General features: G+C 33.6%; 2 protein-coding genes across 3 annotated transcripts; both read left to right on the top strand.

The window, feature by feature from the left end:
- Positions 1 to 267: 267 nt before the first annotated feature.
- On the top strand, positions 268 to 4,382 carry LOC131001128 (uncharacterized). 2 transcript variants are annotated; one of them, XM_057927376.1, is made up of 6 exons: positions 268 to 434; positions 516 to 671; positions 758 to 847; positions 944 to 1,069; positions 1,166 to 1,252; positions 4,128 to 4,382. In XM_057927376.1, exons 1-6 carry the CDS (start codon positions 335 to 337, stop codon positions 4,199 to 4,201), a joined length of 633 nt encoding a protein of 210 aa, XP_057783359.1. In that variant the 5' UTR covers positions 268 to 334; the 3' UTR covers positions 4,202 to 4,382. The 2 variants fall into 2 exon arrangements, with proteins under 2 accessions (XP_057783359.1, XP_057783358.1); XM_057927375.1 differs by having other exon boundaries at positions 4,125 to 4,382.
- Positions 4,383 to 9,140: 4,758 nt separating this feature from the next.
- Positions 9,141 to 13,873, top strand: LOC131001127 (ubiquitin carboxyl-terminal hydrolase 2-like). The gene is given in 5 exon segments (XM_057927374.1): positions 9,141 to 11,215; positions 11,289 to 11,321; positions 11,323 to 11,490; positions 11,492 to 12,804; positions 13,393 to 13,873. Coding segments are annotated over 5 exon segments (3,042 nt in total). The 5' UTR covers positions 9,141 to 9,907; the 3' UTR covers positions 13,613 to 13,873.
- The last annotated feature ends 2,557 nt before the right edge of the window (positions 13,874 to 16,430 follow it).

The raw sequence follows: 16,430 nt of genomic DNA, 5'->3' as shown, positions 1-16,430 counted from the left end.
ACTGTTGCTATGACCCTTGAGCTATGATATGATAGTCGCTATTCAATTTCAATTGATGATAATAATGATTTGAATGCTAATCACAAACTCTACTAATAATGATATGATAGTCAATGAATTAATTGAATTGGGTAGATTGACGATTTGATGTGACAGAGAATATGGATTCTAAACCCATTCAACATGAGGGGCCCGGCCCCAGCTAAGCAAAAACTCTATATGACTAGAACCTAAAATTTTCCAATCATAAAGAAAACCCTTGTACTTAATTTTTTGTCAAATTCTGAAACAGCTAAAAACCTCAGAAGTTGTGATCGATTATTTTGGTGCAAGGATGGCTAAACTTGGATACGCTGCTTTTGTTATTGCATTTATCGTTGTTATCCAGTTTGCGACTGCAGATGACGACACTCCCCCCTACAATCCCATTTTTGGTCACACACTCGACTCGATCAATAATATTAATCTTTAATTTCTTTGTTGTTTCTGAAATAATTAATGTTATTTTGATGCAGATCCGTGCGAAACAGTTGGTGTGTGTGGGAGGGGAAGCTGTGTGCATGTAACCAGTAACACTCTTGGTTTTGTATGTGAATGTGAGACTGGTTGGCGACAGGCTCGCCTTCAAGAAGATGCTTTTCTCAGCTTCCTGCCTTGTGTCTTCCCTAATTGTCTGCTCTCTCTCGCTCTCGATTTCTTTATTCCTGCATCTTTTCATTTCTAATACGTAATTCTGTTTTTATTTGAAAATATTTAGGTACACTTAACTATACGTGCTCAGACAATGATCCACCTCGTCCCGGCGACTATGATTATCAGGGCCGAACTAACATTTCAAACACAGACCGTAATAATTATTTTCAGCATTTAAATATTATTTGTTCTAATCCATAATTTAATTATCTGGTTTAATTAATTGTTATTGTGTATGCGTTGATTTTAGCTTGCTACACGGCCAACTGTGGTGGTGGAAGATGCAACATTACATCTCCGTTCACGCGTACCTGTTTGTGCGAAGATGGGTTTCGCAATTTGCTGAATTCCACTACATTCCCATGCTACAGAGAATGTAAGTATATTAATATTCATCTCTCAAACACACACAAATTAAAAGTGTGTTGTACATAAATTCTGGTTATGTGATGATAAACTATGATATTATTAGGTGCATTTGGAGATGGATGCTCAGGTCTTGGATTCAGCACAAATACTTCCGTTATAAATCCTTTCGCTCCTCTTTCGAACAACAACGGTAAGACTAAAATCTTTTTTATTAAATTCAATTTTATTATTATCAAATATAATATGGTGGAGATTAAATACTACTTCCTGATCTACAAAATGTAAGTTTAGACGCTAGCTTCTTCAAAATCATAAGCTGTTTAACATAAACGAATTTATTAATTCACATACTAGCTAATACTCGCACGTATAATTTTTCATTTTAATTAGGACCTCCACAAAAAATAATTTTATTCAATTTGTAGACATGCTATGCAATAAATTAATACATATATTATTCTTAATATATCAATTTATTCACCGATTCTGTCGTATATATATATATATATATATATATATATATCACTTATCCACTTTATCCATACGTACTCTTAATTAAGATTGATCAATTTCTCCACTCACAATACACTCAACTGCAATTATTAAAATTTGTGTCATTCCCTCCAAAAGAAGGAGTATTTAATAACCATAAATTTGAATAAACTAGTATTATACCCCGTGTGATGCACGGAATAAAGTTTAACGAAAAATACAATATAAGTTAACATTAACAATATAATAATTAATTAATCTAATATATTATATAATGACAAAAAGATTAAACGCAAATATTAAGTGAAAATATTTAATTTCGTGTACGTGGGCATATATATATATATATATAATGGTTTATTTTTCAAAAAGAGAATTAATAGTAAAACAATACATGTATATATAATGGTTTATTTCCTAAAGATAGAATTAATAATAAAACAATTTAAGTGGACCTATAAGTAGGGGTGAGCATCAAGTTGGATCCGGACCGATCCGTCGGGACTGAAGACCCAAAAAAAAAATTAAAAGGTGGAATGACCTGAACCGAAATGCTTTTATCTAGGATTGACCTTGGACCAGACCGAACCCGAACCCGAACATCGGATCCTGTTCGGTCCGTGTTTGATCCATCGAATTTTTAGATTTTTTTTCCTTGTTTTACACTCAATTTTCAGATATAAAATGTAAAAAAATTCATATGATAAAATTTTGCGATACACGGCTTAGAAATGTACTTTTGTTGTCCATTCAGAATAGTTCTAGTAAGAGAAAACACGAGTTTAAATAAAACAAATTATTATATTGTGAGTGGAAAAATAATCTCACTTAAAAAATAATGTTTATAATGATAATTAATTGTATTGTGAGTAAAAAAATATGGCTCATCGTGTGATAAATTTTTCAAAATAAAAAATGAACTAATTTTTGTGAACATTCCAAAATGGTAAAAAAAACTACTTTTTTGTAGATAGAGAAAATATAAAATTTTGTAAATATGAATAATTAATACACAAAGTTAAAGAAAAAAAAATAAATAAATAATGAACCTGAGAAAATTATAATAAATATAAAAGACATATATATATATATATATATTATATAAAATAATAAAACAATAACATATTATTGATCAACTATTAACAAAGAGAAAATTCATAAAATACTATTATTAAAATTACTCAATTAATATATTTTTTTTCACATTTAGCTATCTTGTTGGATTTCGATGTGGTGACATAGCATAATATGCTCATATAAAAAAAATAGAAACGACGTTGTATTGTTGAACTGGATGAAAATGATGTTGTTTTTGCAAAAAAAATAGAAACGATGTTGTATTGTTGGATGAAAATGATGTTATTTCTGCAACAAACAATTAAAAGCTAACCCTAAACTTCTCGTTCTCTCTCCTCTCTCCTTCTCTCGCTTTCTCCCTTGTTGTTTTCTCTCTCTCGCTTTATATCCCCTCTCTTTTTCTCATCAGCTATAAGCCTCTTGCATTCTTTCATCAACTTTAAGGCCTGATTCTTAGTTTATGTCCTAATTTAGTTACATGTTAATTATAAACGTAAACAATGTCATTTTAATATGCCTTTTATATACATTTAAAATAACACTAATACATGTAAATCTCTATTATGGACAATGATTTAATCAAAATAGCATAAGTAATTGGTACGTATAAATATATCAATACACATGGATATATAAAACTATGCAATTTAATAAAAAAAGTTAAAATGATAGTAATAAAAATGCGACATTAAATTACACACACAGAGGTTGAATTTTAAAGTATAAATTACAATTAATTTGAATATTGATTTAACCCAATAATATTTTCACACAACTATTGTAAAATTACGCATTTACATGCTTTCATACATTATAATTTATTATAAAACAAACTAAAGATTTAATTTTAAAATAGAAATTACAATTAGTTTAGTATTAGTTTAATCCGATAAAAAAAAGTTATTTAGAAATTAGCTATCATAGATAAAATTAACTATAATAACTAAGTAATAAAATCAATAAATGTATAGAAACAAATAATGCATAATATTCAATGACACCTCTTTTTACAGGAATCAACAACTCAAATTAATATGATAATTTTGTACTCTTAATTGAATTAATAATTCTAAATTAAAAGCAAAATTGGAAGCAAAACAAAAGAAAAAATTGATAGTCCAAACAAATGACCCAAACTAAAATTAATCAAATGAATAGCCCAAATTAAACTAAATGGTCCAGATTGAATTTCACACAAATACAAAAATTCAAAATAAGAAATTAGAAAAAAAAAATGAAAAGAATATAAAAGGGAAAATAATCAATGCCCTAGTTTTAGCATATCTATAAGCGCCGCGCGCCGAGACTTCATCTTCTTCTTTGCTCACACGCTTATCTTTTCTTCACTTTGATACTCTTAAATTCTCTTCCATCTTAGGTTCCCCCGCCCCCCCCCCCCCCCCAAAAAAAAATGAAGTCAATTATAAAAAATGAATGAGTTGTGATTGATAATGAGTATATTAATTGAATGCTTTATTGGTGATGATGTGTAGCAGCAGCGAGCTTGATCGAGAGAGCTGCATTGGCTTGCATGTTTACAGTGGCGATGATGTTAATTCGTGCTGCGTAAAACTACATGATCAACTTTGCTAACTTTTAGTCAAATTTTAATTAATGTTTGGTCGCATTAAGATTCATTCTCACTAACTATAACTTTGCAGTTTACTTTGTTAATGTTAATGTTCATGTTCATGTTAAGCTCCATCGTTGTGAACGATCGAATATTAGTTAATGTTCACTCTTGTTTTTCATTTTTATCGTATAAGGTGTGATTTTGTTCGGAATTTGCACTTCATGTTTTATGTATGTCACTTGTTTTTCTTAGTGTAATTAATGAATTGTCTAAATCTCTTCATCAGGTATAGGTTTACGTAAATAAAATAATTCCACCCCAATATCTTAAATTTGAGTCCTCCCGACATTTTATAGGGTTGAGTTGTGTTGAGCTTATCTCACCATTCACCAAATACCCTTGGACACGCGCGTTGGTCCATGAAATTAATCAAATTTGTTTTAACCCTCACTTTTTTTTAACAGTATTAAAAAATAAATTTAAAAGGCGCGCCACAGTAAATAATGACGGATTCAAAATTTTGAATTTAGGGATGCCATGAATATTTACATAAAACTATATTTATGTTAAAAGTAATATGTATATATATATATATATAAAATGTTATGCTACATATCTTATGTGAGCACCGCTCATTCGTTAGTGTTATCTTTTTTGTTTTAGACAATAACTTTTATTCTAATATTTTATAAATTGTTATTGAGATAATTAGTTTTATAAATTACATAAAAATCAAAGTCCAATTTGTTCATATTCCCTTTAACATCAAATAACAAATAAAAAGAACAAATTGGACTTTGATTTTTATGTAATTTATAAAACTAATGATCTCAATAACATTTTATGAAGTATTAGAATAAAAGTAAATGTCTAAAACAAAAAAGATAACGCTAACTAGGGCTGCTTATTTGGATATTGCGTATTGATTATATCCAAACCGAACCGAAACCCGCCTGTTATCGGGTAACCAATACCTGATATTTGGCTAAATGGTACGATTATGGGTATGAGTTAGAGGTGGCAAAACGGGCGGCCTGGGCCGGCCGGGCCCAGCCCACCGGGCTTTTGAGATTAACCGGGTCTGGTCGGGCCGGCCCGAAATCGATCGAACTGCCAATTTTCAGACCCAGCCCAGTCTCGATCGGGCTATCGGACGGTCGGGCCAAACCCGTCCAATGATTTTTTTTCACTAAATCTTTTTTTATTTTTACAAAAAATTAAAATAAATCTAAATAATAATTAGAAATAAAATAGAAATATAAAGTTCCTATATACTTTCACCTTCTATAAACATGATGATACAGTAATAAACATTATTTGGGGTTTGAAGGAAGGGCGATTATGTGTACTTGTGTTCACATATCATTTGAGTAACTTCTATCAACATTATCATTTGTTTATAAAAAAAAATTGAATCTACTCAAGGTCAAGGCTTCCAAACTGACAACTTTTTTTTTTCACAAATACATACATAAATGAGTTTCCCAAATGAATCTATAAAGTATAAACAAATGAACGCCTCCGTGCACACATGCTAATAAAAATCAAATATCAATTCTACCCTACTTACCACACATGCAAACAAGTATCAACTTTCAAATAGAAACTTAAGTACTACTATTAATTAGAATAATAATTAATAAAAATAAAATTTTAAAATGTCAGGCGGGCTTTTTAGCCCGAAAACCACGGGCTTTTTAGCCCCGAGCCCGATCAGCCAGGCGGGCTGATTGGGTGGACTTTTTAGGCCCGAATATTTTTGGGCCTACATTTTATGCAGCCCAGCCCAGCCTTAAACCCGATCGGACCGGGTCAATTTTGCCAGCTCTAGTATGAGTATTGAGATTTTTTGGTTACCGAGTATACCCGATAACCGATTGGGTATACTCGTTTAACCGATTTAATTAATTTTAAAATTATAAATATAATTTTATTAATATAAATATATTTAATTTGATATTTATAATATAACTACAACTTTACGTGAAATGAAATGTATCAATTTAAAAACTAATAATTAAATAAACTTATGAATAGTCAAGTATTATATAATAATCAATAATAAACTATTAAACTCTATTAAAATATTAACTCAACTCAATGAAATCATTAACTTGTTCATCGCATCATCACACGAGGAATCGGGAAGGTGAATTGATTAAATAAGTTCTACCAAATAACTACAATTTAACATAGCTAATTTTTTTAAAAAGTATTTCGGTTACCCGTTTAACCGACTCATATAACTGTCTCATTTAACCGGTAACCGAATACCGTTTGGGTTTGAGTACGGGTAACATAAATGCTAAATTTTGGGTACGAATACCCGAATTTTGGGTATGGTTATCCCGTACCCGACCCGTTCATCACCCCTAACGCTAACGAATGCTAAACGTGAGCGGTGCTCACATAAGGAGCTCACATAAGGTTAGGGATGTCAATCGGGCCAGCCCACCGGGTTTTCGGGCTAGCCCTATCGGGTTCCGGGTTAGTCGGGTGCGGGCTAATCGGGTTGAAGATTTTTTCGGGTTGTAAATCTTCAACCCTAACCCTAAACTTTCGGGTTTCGGGCTAGCCCATCGGGCTAATCAGGTTAAAGGCGTAAAAATAAAATTATCATTTGTATTTTATTATTCCTAATGATCTAATGTATAATGTATAAAATATACATAGATATTAAAGATATAAATTATATAGCAAAACATGAAATACAAAAATATAAGATATTCAAGATTACATAAACAAAATTATATTAAAATGAGATAGTAAAATTTAACATGTATCAATGCACTAGAATCAATCTGGATATTAAATAATTAGTGGATTTGCCATGCACGTCTCATTGACAGAAAAAAAAAATGGTATCACTTTAAATTGAGATACTAATAATTAATTTCTAACTAATGAGATACTAATAATCAATTTCTACAAAAATCCGTAATTAATTTCACTTTTTTTAATGAGATTGCACACACACACACACACACATATATATTCTAACTAATTAATTTCACTTTTTTAATGAGGCTACATATATATATTTAAGCAAATACCATAGATCTAAACATGGCAGAAGTTGTAACTGGATGCATCAGTCACAATTCCGTCAGCCTACCGGGTTTTCGGGCTAGCCCTATCGGGTTCCGGGTTAGTCGGGTGCGGGCTAATCGGGCTGGAGGTTTTTTCGGGTTGCAATTTTTCAACCCTAACCCTATAATTTTGTCGGGTTATTCGGGTCGGCCCACGGGTTTCGGGCTGCATTGACATCCCTACATAAGGTATGTAGCATAACATTTCTTTATCTCTCTCTCTCTCTCTCTCTATATATATATATATATATATATATATATATAGACCAAGGTTCAATGAAGAAGGCCTAAATGTAAAAGAGAATAGAGAAGTAATCTCATCCGTTGATCTTATCTAATCTGACGGACATGATTTATTCACACCATATTCAACGAATTTTTTCGTTGAATATATGGGGGGTCGAACCCCAGAACCCCCAAAAATATTGTATATGTTCAATATATTTGATGAATGTTCAACGAAAAAATCTGTTGAACATGGCGTGAATAAATCATGTCCGTTAGATTAAATAAGATCAACAGATGAGATTACTTCTCTTTTTTTATATATATTTAGGCCTTCTTCAATGGATGAGATTATTTTTGGATTGGGGTTCAAGACTTCTTTTCTAATTAGATTTATATTTTGCATTGGACTTATAATTTAATTGGGGGTATAAATACTAATTATAAAATAATTTATATATAATTATTAATACTACTAAAAAAATATATTTTCTTTTGGGGTTGCAGATCCCCCGACGATAATGTGAACCTTGGAAATTAATCACTCTCTAAATAAGTAGTTAATGTGTAAAACTTATCCCCACTTTCCTTTTCTCTTTATTTTCCACAAAAAATTAATGAAAAATTCCTAATTAACGAACTATCTCCTCATCGACGATCGAGCCAGACCGATGTAACTTTCATATAAGACCAGATGGTCCCATTCCTTTTGGGAAATAACATAATAAAATTAGTTTCCACAGTCTTCTTGCCTTGCGCCACCACGCAAGCTATTGTTAACTTTTATACCAAACACATTTAGAATCAAGAGTCTTACCAAGAAACACCACTTGATTAAGTAATGTAAATAGTAGGATTTCTCAAATTAATTTCATCCTTTTTAATAAAATATGAATCAAATAAAATTAATTTAAGCAAAATAAATAATCCAATTTCTTGGCGTATTCCAAAATTTCGATCCATCTATATAAATAAGAGATTAACCTTATTATTTTTATCTATCAAAATTAATCCTAAAAAGTAAATGTCTTCTTAATATTATGAAGTTATTATAAAAATTCTGTGAATACCTTTATAAATTAGAAATATGCAATTACACAATAGTTCAATATGTGTGTTAATCACCCAAATAAAATAAAATGAAAATCGATCATATAACTAAAAAAAGAGTAATTGTGTATGTCTAAATACACAAGTTTTCATTCAATTTTAGTTTCACGCATTAACTAGAAATTTTGTATTCAAATACATGAATTTTTTTTTATTTTTTTATTTACATGATTGTCGATTGCCTCCAACTTAATATTGAAAGAGATATTTGAAACGTTTAAATAATTTAAATGAACTAAACATTTCTACGTCACTTTGGATTATTAAAATGATATTAATTTATCATTTTAATTAATCATACTAATTTTAATTTATTAAAAAATAATTATCATGTAAAAATTTAGAAAATATAAATTTTGAATATTTGAAAGCAAAATTTTTAATTTAGTGCAAAATTAAAATTGATTGAAGGTGGATATTGAGAAGAACTAGCTTCGAGCAACAACTATATTTCCACTCAGCAAATTCTTTGTATTTAAATCGCGACCCTCGTGAAATTCAAAATCGCCATTATTCCCCACAATCCCGCAGTCAGGTTTTGGTCTACCTTTTCTGTCCGCTGCTCATCTGGTCTCACACTCCTCTCCTTGTGTGAGAGAGGAGAGAGAGAGAGAGAGAGAAGAGGGGGAGGGAAAAGTGTTGCAATGAAAAACGAATAGCAGCCGCGACCGATTGCCCCGAACCCAATTCAGACGGAGAAAGAAAAACGTCCAAGAATTCACATCCCTTTTTAATTCACAATTATTATCTATTCCAACACCTTCCCCCATATTTATGCAATATACTTGGAGATTCTTGAGAAAACATCGGGCCCTCCTTCTCCATCTTGTTTAGGTGAAATCTGATTTTACCCATCGATTCATATTTTGATTGGTTTTTGTTTTTAAGCTGTATGCACTGAGCTGTTTGTTCGGCTGCACTTCGTTTCTTTGTTGATTGAATCTGGGATATTATAAAGAGTAGTTTTAATGGATTTAATGATGTGAAAGCTATTGTAAATGCTCAATCCTGACACTCCTGTACAAAAAAAAGGAGTCTTTTGGGTTTTGTGTTAGGGCTTTGATGTCTGAGAATCACTAGATCGCTTGTTTAGATTCGATCTATACTAGGTTTTAGGGGTGTTCTTTTGCCATAACTTAGTGGGCTTGTGTTTGATTCCCAACATTATATGAGATCGATTGTGTGTGTGTGTGTGTGTGTGTGTGTGTTAATTTCTGGTTAAGTGCAGATTTGAGTTAGTGTTTATGGTTTCCATTTATTGGGTACTATGTAGGCAGTAATGGGGAAAAAGGTGAAGAAGAAAGTAAGAAGCGGTCCGAAAGAGAAACGGGGTCCCTCGATGTCTCCAGTGACAGTTCCCCAAGATGTCACAAGCAATGCTGAAACTCCTGCCAATGGAGTTGTGGTTACCAAAGATAGGGGAGTGTGTTCCCATGTTGATAAAGGTATCAACTTAGACAAACTTTCTGCCAAACTGAGGTCTTCAGGATCAGCCAAGTGTGAAGATTGTCGGGGGAATGTGGCCGATAGACGAGCAAAGAAAGGGCAAGGTAAACACGGGAAAAAAGGAGGGGCGAAATCTGAGACGAGAGCAATTTGGGTTTGTCTGGAATGCGGACATTATGCCTGTGGAGGCGTTGGATTACCCACCACGCCTCAGAGCCATGCTGTCAGGCATTCGAAACAGAACCACCATCCGTTGGTAGTGCATTATGAGAATCATCAGTTGCTTTGGTGTTTCCCGTGCGATAAACTTGTTCTTTGTGAAAATTCGGAAGACCATAAACATAAAGAGGCCTTAAACGAGGTTGTGAAAATGCTGAAAGGGCAACCGGGTGAAGGATCGAGTCTAGATGTTGAGGATGTCTGGTTTGGAAGCGCTAGTGTTACAAGCACGGTAAAATTAGATTATTCTGTAAGCACCAATGGGAAAGCTGTCTATTCGATTAGGGGCTTGTCTAATTTGGGAAATACATGTTTCTTCAACTCGGTCTTGCAGAATCTATTTGCTATAAAAACCTTGCGTGATTATTTCTTCAAATTAGACGAATCTGTTGGTCCTCTAAGTGCTGCTATGAGAAAGCTTTTCCTTGAAACCAGCAACGAAGGTGGGTCAAAAGGGGTAATCAATCCTAGATCCTTATTTGGTAGTCTCTGTACCAAATCTCCGCAGTTCAGGGGATTTCAGCAGCACGATAGTCACGAGTTGCTTAGATGTTTGCTCGATGGCATGTCAACTGAAGAATTGAGTTTTAGAAAGCACACCAAATCTTGTGAGGTTTCAGTTAAGGATCCGACGTTTGTGGATGTTGTCTTTGGTGGACAACTTTCTAGTACAGTTAGTTGTCTAGAATGTGGTCACACATCAACTATTTATGAACCGTTTTTGGATCTCTCATTGCCAGTTCCTACCAAGAAGCCTCCTCCTAAAAGGAACCAACCTCCTCTTCGAGGCAAGAAACCAAAACTGCCTCCAAAGAGAACTGCACGGAATCTCTCCAAAGTTAGCAAAGAAGCGAATAGTTTACCAAGAAAAAGTGTTTTCGACCAATCAACCAGTGGCAACTCTTCAGATGAAGTGCATTCTATAGTTCAGCCAGCAGAGCCGTTGGCGCTTGTTTTGGCTTGATTCGGCATTGTCAGATTCCACTGTTTCCAACAATGTAGCTCTTGATATGGGCTTATCAGCTGAGGCATCTTTCAGCTTTCCAAAATCCCGAAAACCAGCCTGTGGATCAAGCAGTTGGAGAGCAGACAATATCTTCTGATGTCTTGACATGGTTGGACTTCCTTGACCCAAGTTCGGCATCAGAAGAGGTTGATGCTGCCTCAGAAATTGATGATACTTCAGCAATCAATGATTCTGCAAAAGAAGATGTTCAACAAGCAGGATGCGTCGTCATCTGTCACATCAGATTTTAGGATCGAGAGTAATTTAGAAAATCAACCTCCAGAAATCCCCTTAGACAACACCAAAAACTATGTGGTCGCCCAAGAACAGAATGCTGCTCTCCAGTTTGAGGATGAGCAAAGTATTAAACCCAATTCTGATGGAAGAATATTGCCGAAAGGTTCTCTTACTGAGGACTGCGTTGAGTGTGATGGCGGGAAAGATCAGAGGTCTCCTTCATGCAGTCAAATTTGTGTGGAAGATTCAAGTACTTCACGGAGGGATGATGATGACTCATCACAGAATCTGGATCCCAAAGTTATGTCACCTCAGAATCAAGAAGCTGCTACATCTAGCATTGAGGTGACCAGAACAGACACTGGGGTTTCATCAGCCATAGTTGGCAACGAACAAGAATCTTTAGATTTTGATGGATTTGGAGATTTGTTCAATGAACCTGAGGAGTCCTCGGGAGCTAAGCCCTCGGACAATCCTGGTTCTGTGGCTAAAAATGGAGTAAATGGAAATACCAGTGAGTCTGATGCAGATGAGGTTGATAATGCTGATGCTCCAGTGACTGTTGAGAGTTGTTTGTCTTTCTTCACGAAGCCAGAATTTCTTTCCAAGGATGAGCACGCTTGGCAATGTGATAATTGTTCAAGGATCTTGCGAGAACAAAGAGCAAAATTGAGGAAACTTAAAGAGCCTATATCTGATGCTGTTGCAAACGGTTGTGAGGATAGACATCCGAGCGGTCTACTAGGTGATGAAAAAACTTGTGACATGGAGAAAAGTATGAACGGTAACGCAGAAGTTGATCCTTCTGATGGCGGGTCACTGCCCCATAATGAGGAGATTTTCGAGAACGGTAAAGGCAAGGTTGGAAACCACGTGGGAAGTGAGATAAACGGGACCGAGATCCAGTCAGAGAATGTGGAACTTCAGGCCACAAACACATGTCCTGGTTTTTCAGAGTGTTCAAATTTAAGAAATCGAAGTCTTGATCCAGATCATGGAGAATGTGATTCTGAAAAAGACGGGTCTGCAGAAAGTGATTTGCAATCTGTGAAGCATGAATCAGCAGTCAGGGAGCATGAGGATTTAGACTCGGAGAAATTGAAAGTGAAGAGGGATGCAACTAAGAGTATACTTATCAGCAAGGCTCCAACTATTCTAACAATCCACCTTAAGAGGTTTAGTCAAGATGCCAGAGGGCGCTTGAGTAAATTAAACGGCCACGTGAGTTTCAGAGAGACAATTCATCTCAAGCCGTACATGGATCCCAGGTCCGGTTTCATTTCACTGTGCACATATGTTTTGCTGTTTTTGTTATTCAGTTTGTACATTGCCCTTGTGATATTATAGCTATAGCATTGCTTATACTATTATTCACTTTTACACCTTATCCAATTGTTCTTGTCGCTTCTCAGATTGAAGATCATTTATGCAATAATCACTTCAGCTGTAACCTTTTCTGTTGCTAATATGGATCTTTTAGTTTGTTTTTCTTGGTAGCCAGATGTGATTTATGTCCCTCCTATCTACCATAGACCTAGCCTAAGTCCCTAGATGTCCTTTTTTTGGGTGGGTACAGACTAAATGAGAGAAACAGCAAAACATAATAGGGCAAGTGTTTGTTGCTAAGTATGTGTCCCGTTTATCATAGATTGAGGAATCAGTAGGTATTGGCATTCTGCTTAATCTGGAAGCAAGAGTCTACAGTTTTGCACCATTCTTTTTCGTATTCTTTCATATGTAGATAAATTTAGGAAGCAGTATATGTGTTGATGTGCAGAATGCAAAACTTGTTATAATTGAGACAGTTGGTGAGATATGTGAAGTGAGAGTAATATGTGTTGATTTTGCATCTGCAGGTGCAGCAAGGACAGCTGCACGCCCCCATACCGTCTAGTTGGGGTCGTGGAGCATCTAGGGACGATGAGGGGTGGCCACTATGTTGCGTATGTGAGAAGCAGCAATGACTATGGAGATGATGGCACCTGGTATCATGCAAGTGATGCCTACGTGCGCCAGGCTTCTCTCGACGAAGTTCTGCGCTGCGAAGCTTATATTTTGTTCTATGAAAGAACTTGAGAGGATGATACTACATTTTTGTCCATTTATTTGTTTTTCTTCTCACATTGAGATACAGAGAGAGGAGAGAGAAAGAGGGGGAGAGAGAGTTAGAGAGTATAACCAACATTGCTGATAGTCAGCACACAAAATTTTGGATGTGCATTGGTCTAAAAAATGTGAGTTTTCATTCACAGATGATCAGGTGTTGCAACCTTGTAAACGTAATGATTTTTTCTTTCTTTTCAAAGGGTTCTTAACTATATTCCAATATTTGCTTCATTGCGTGTCACTGAAATTTAATTTTTATTGATGCTACGCTTGTTGAACTAATAAGATGCATCATTCACTTTATGATATACTCAGAAATAATATTGTTATAGAGCAGGAAAATAAAAATGATTCAAGAAATAAATAATGTATGTGACTACGATTTGTATTATAGTGTAATAACCCAATTATTCTATGTTCTATTGCAAAAGATTAGTTTTATATTTTAACAAAATATAACGAGAACTTTATATTCCCCAACAGTAATTGATATGAACTGAGCATTCCAAAATTTTGATTTTGTGCGTCTGATTTAAATTGAGCAGACCACTTTATTGTACCCACTGAATTGAAATTCTTACTTTGTACGACCATTTTCTGTATTAAATAAAACAAGGCACTACTGTAATACTCCCCGCTTCAAGAATATATTTTCTGAAGAAGCAAAAAATTTAGAAAAATTAATAAATGAGCATCAAAGGGTAGTTAATGTTGGGCCACTCCAATAGCAGAATGTGGATGGTGGGATACAATCCAAATGTATAAATTTACGAATTGTAGGCAGAAAGGGACCAAATGATTTTGATGGAAAAATAAGATAAAGCAAGAGTATTTAAAAAAAAAAATTAGTTTTCATCAAAATTTTATTGTGGGTGGAAGACAATATGCCAAGTTGCTTTAATTTGATTTATTTATTTTTCCTCTGGTAATGATCATGGTATGATCCTAGTTTTGATTCAAATGGCACTCATTGAAATATTTGATTAAACCCACTCCCAAAATCCATGATGGATTCTATTTGATGTCATTAATCTATCTCATATTTAACATATTAGTTTCATTTAGTTGTAGTTCCCACTTTTGTTCTATTTAACAAGTAGAGAGGTCATACGTGGAGTATCGAGTTATTATTACACACATGATATGTATAATTGATTTATCTAGAAAACATGAAATTTTATGAAGTGTTGAAGATATTCGAATTCATGATGTTACAATCATGACATCGTCCGGTTTACCATTTTTTTTTATCATTTTATGTACTAGTAATATTTAAGTATTAATTATATTTTAATTAATGTATTTCTTAAATAGCAGTTAACCCTTGAACTCTTTCTCATTAGTCATTACGGATAGAGGTGGATGCAAAAAAGAAAAACTTTCATGGGAGCTATATGATCAAAACTTTCTTTGATTATATATTTCCAATAATTTTTCTTTTATTTGCATAATAATTTGCACAAAATTTGAATAAATGTAAAAACTCTATAAAAGAAAACAAGTGAACGAACCATCTTGGTGGGGGCTTAAACCCCCTCTCACTTATATGTGTCCACCAGTGATTACAGACACAGAGAGAGAAACAAAAAGGTGAGTGTGAATGAGAGAAAAAAAATATTCTCCCGCTTGAATATATTTGCATTCAATCTTATCGTTGCTGCTGCCGATGTCAATCCAGTTCGAATCCGTGAATTGACCTGATTAATCCGTCATTTTGAGAGGGTTATGGCTGAAAATTTACAAGTAGATAAAAATTATAATCCGATTAGCCCGGCATCCGATAGGATTTGCCCGGAACTAATCGGAAACCCTATAGGGCGACTCGAAAATAATGTGTTTGCTTGATTATATAAAATTTTCTCGTCATTTGAGTTTAAACTTCATTATTTTGCTTGTGAAAATTAGTATAATAAGATAATTTTTTCAAAAATTCGTGAAATGTATTTTGATTCCATATTAAAAATTTAATATTAGAAATATTAAACATTTCACTTTCTCTGTATCTTTAATCAAATATTAACATAAAATATTTAGATGTAGAAATTGAAAAATAATACTTATATAATAAAAATATTGCATCTTTATATCTTTAAGACTTGCATATTAGTTATTATGTAAGTCGATGTTGAAATGTTACTTATTTATGCGTGTATTTATTTATTACAAATATAATATTGTCAAAAGAAATATATTAATTATTTTTTTTAAAAATAAACTTTTGAGCCCGACTCACCCGATGGGCTCGCCCGAAACCCAAACATGTAGGGTTAGGATTGAAAATTCCTAATCCGAAAAAAATTTCAATCTGATTAGCCCGCACCCGAATAACCCGTAACCAGATAGGGCTAGCCCCAAAATCCGGTGAGTTGGCCCGATTGACATCCCCAGTTGCTGCAATGCTACGTTCTCCGCTTTTATCTCTTTCATCCAATTTCAAGGTACTACTATACTTTCATCATCATTTAAATTAAGTTTGATATGCAGTGAACACAACCTATTTGATAATATAAAATTTTCTATACAAACCACTCACATACTTTAAGGGTGCGTTTACTTTGATGGATAAATTTATCATGGAAAAATAAGTGATAATAAAAATTTATGCCTTTAAATGCCTCCTCTCTTCTCCCACATTTTATACAAAAGAGAAGTTCACCATTTTTCCTTCGTTATTTTTACTTCAAGGATAATATTATCACACCAAAAATAGAGGGATAATATTATTCCTCCTTGAAGTGAAAATAAGGAAGGGAAAATGGTGATTTTTTTTTTGTTTTTTGTATAAAAT

Source organism: Salvia miltiorrhiza, chromosome 8 (genome assembly GCF_028751815.1).
Source record: "Salvia miltiorrhiza cultivar Shanhuang (shh) chromosome 8, IMPLAD_Smil_shh, whole genome shotgun sequence".
Taxonomy (NCBI): Eukaryota; Viridiplantae; Streptophyta; class Magnoliopsida; order Lamiales; family Lamiaceae; genus Salvia; species Salvia miltiorrhiza.
The sequence above is the reverse complement of the archived record's forward strand: the minus strand, read 5'-3'. Positions and strand labels throughout refer to the sequence as shown.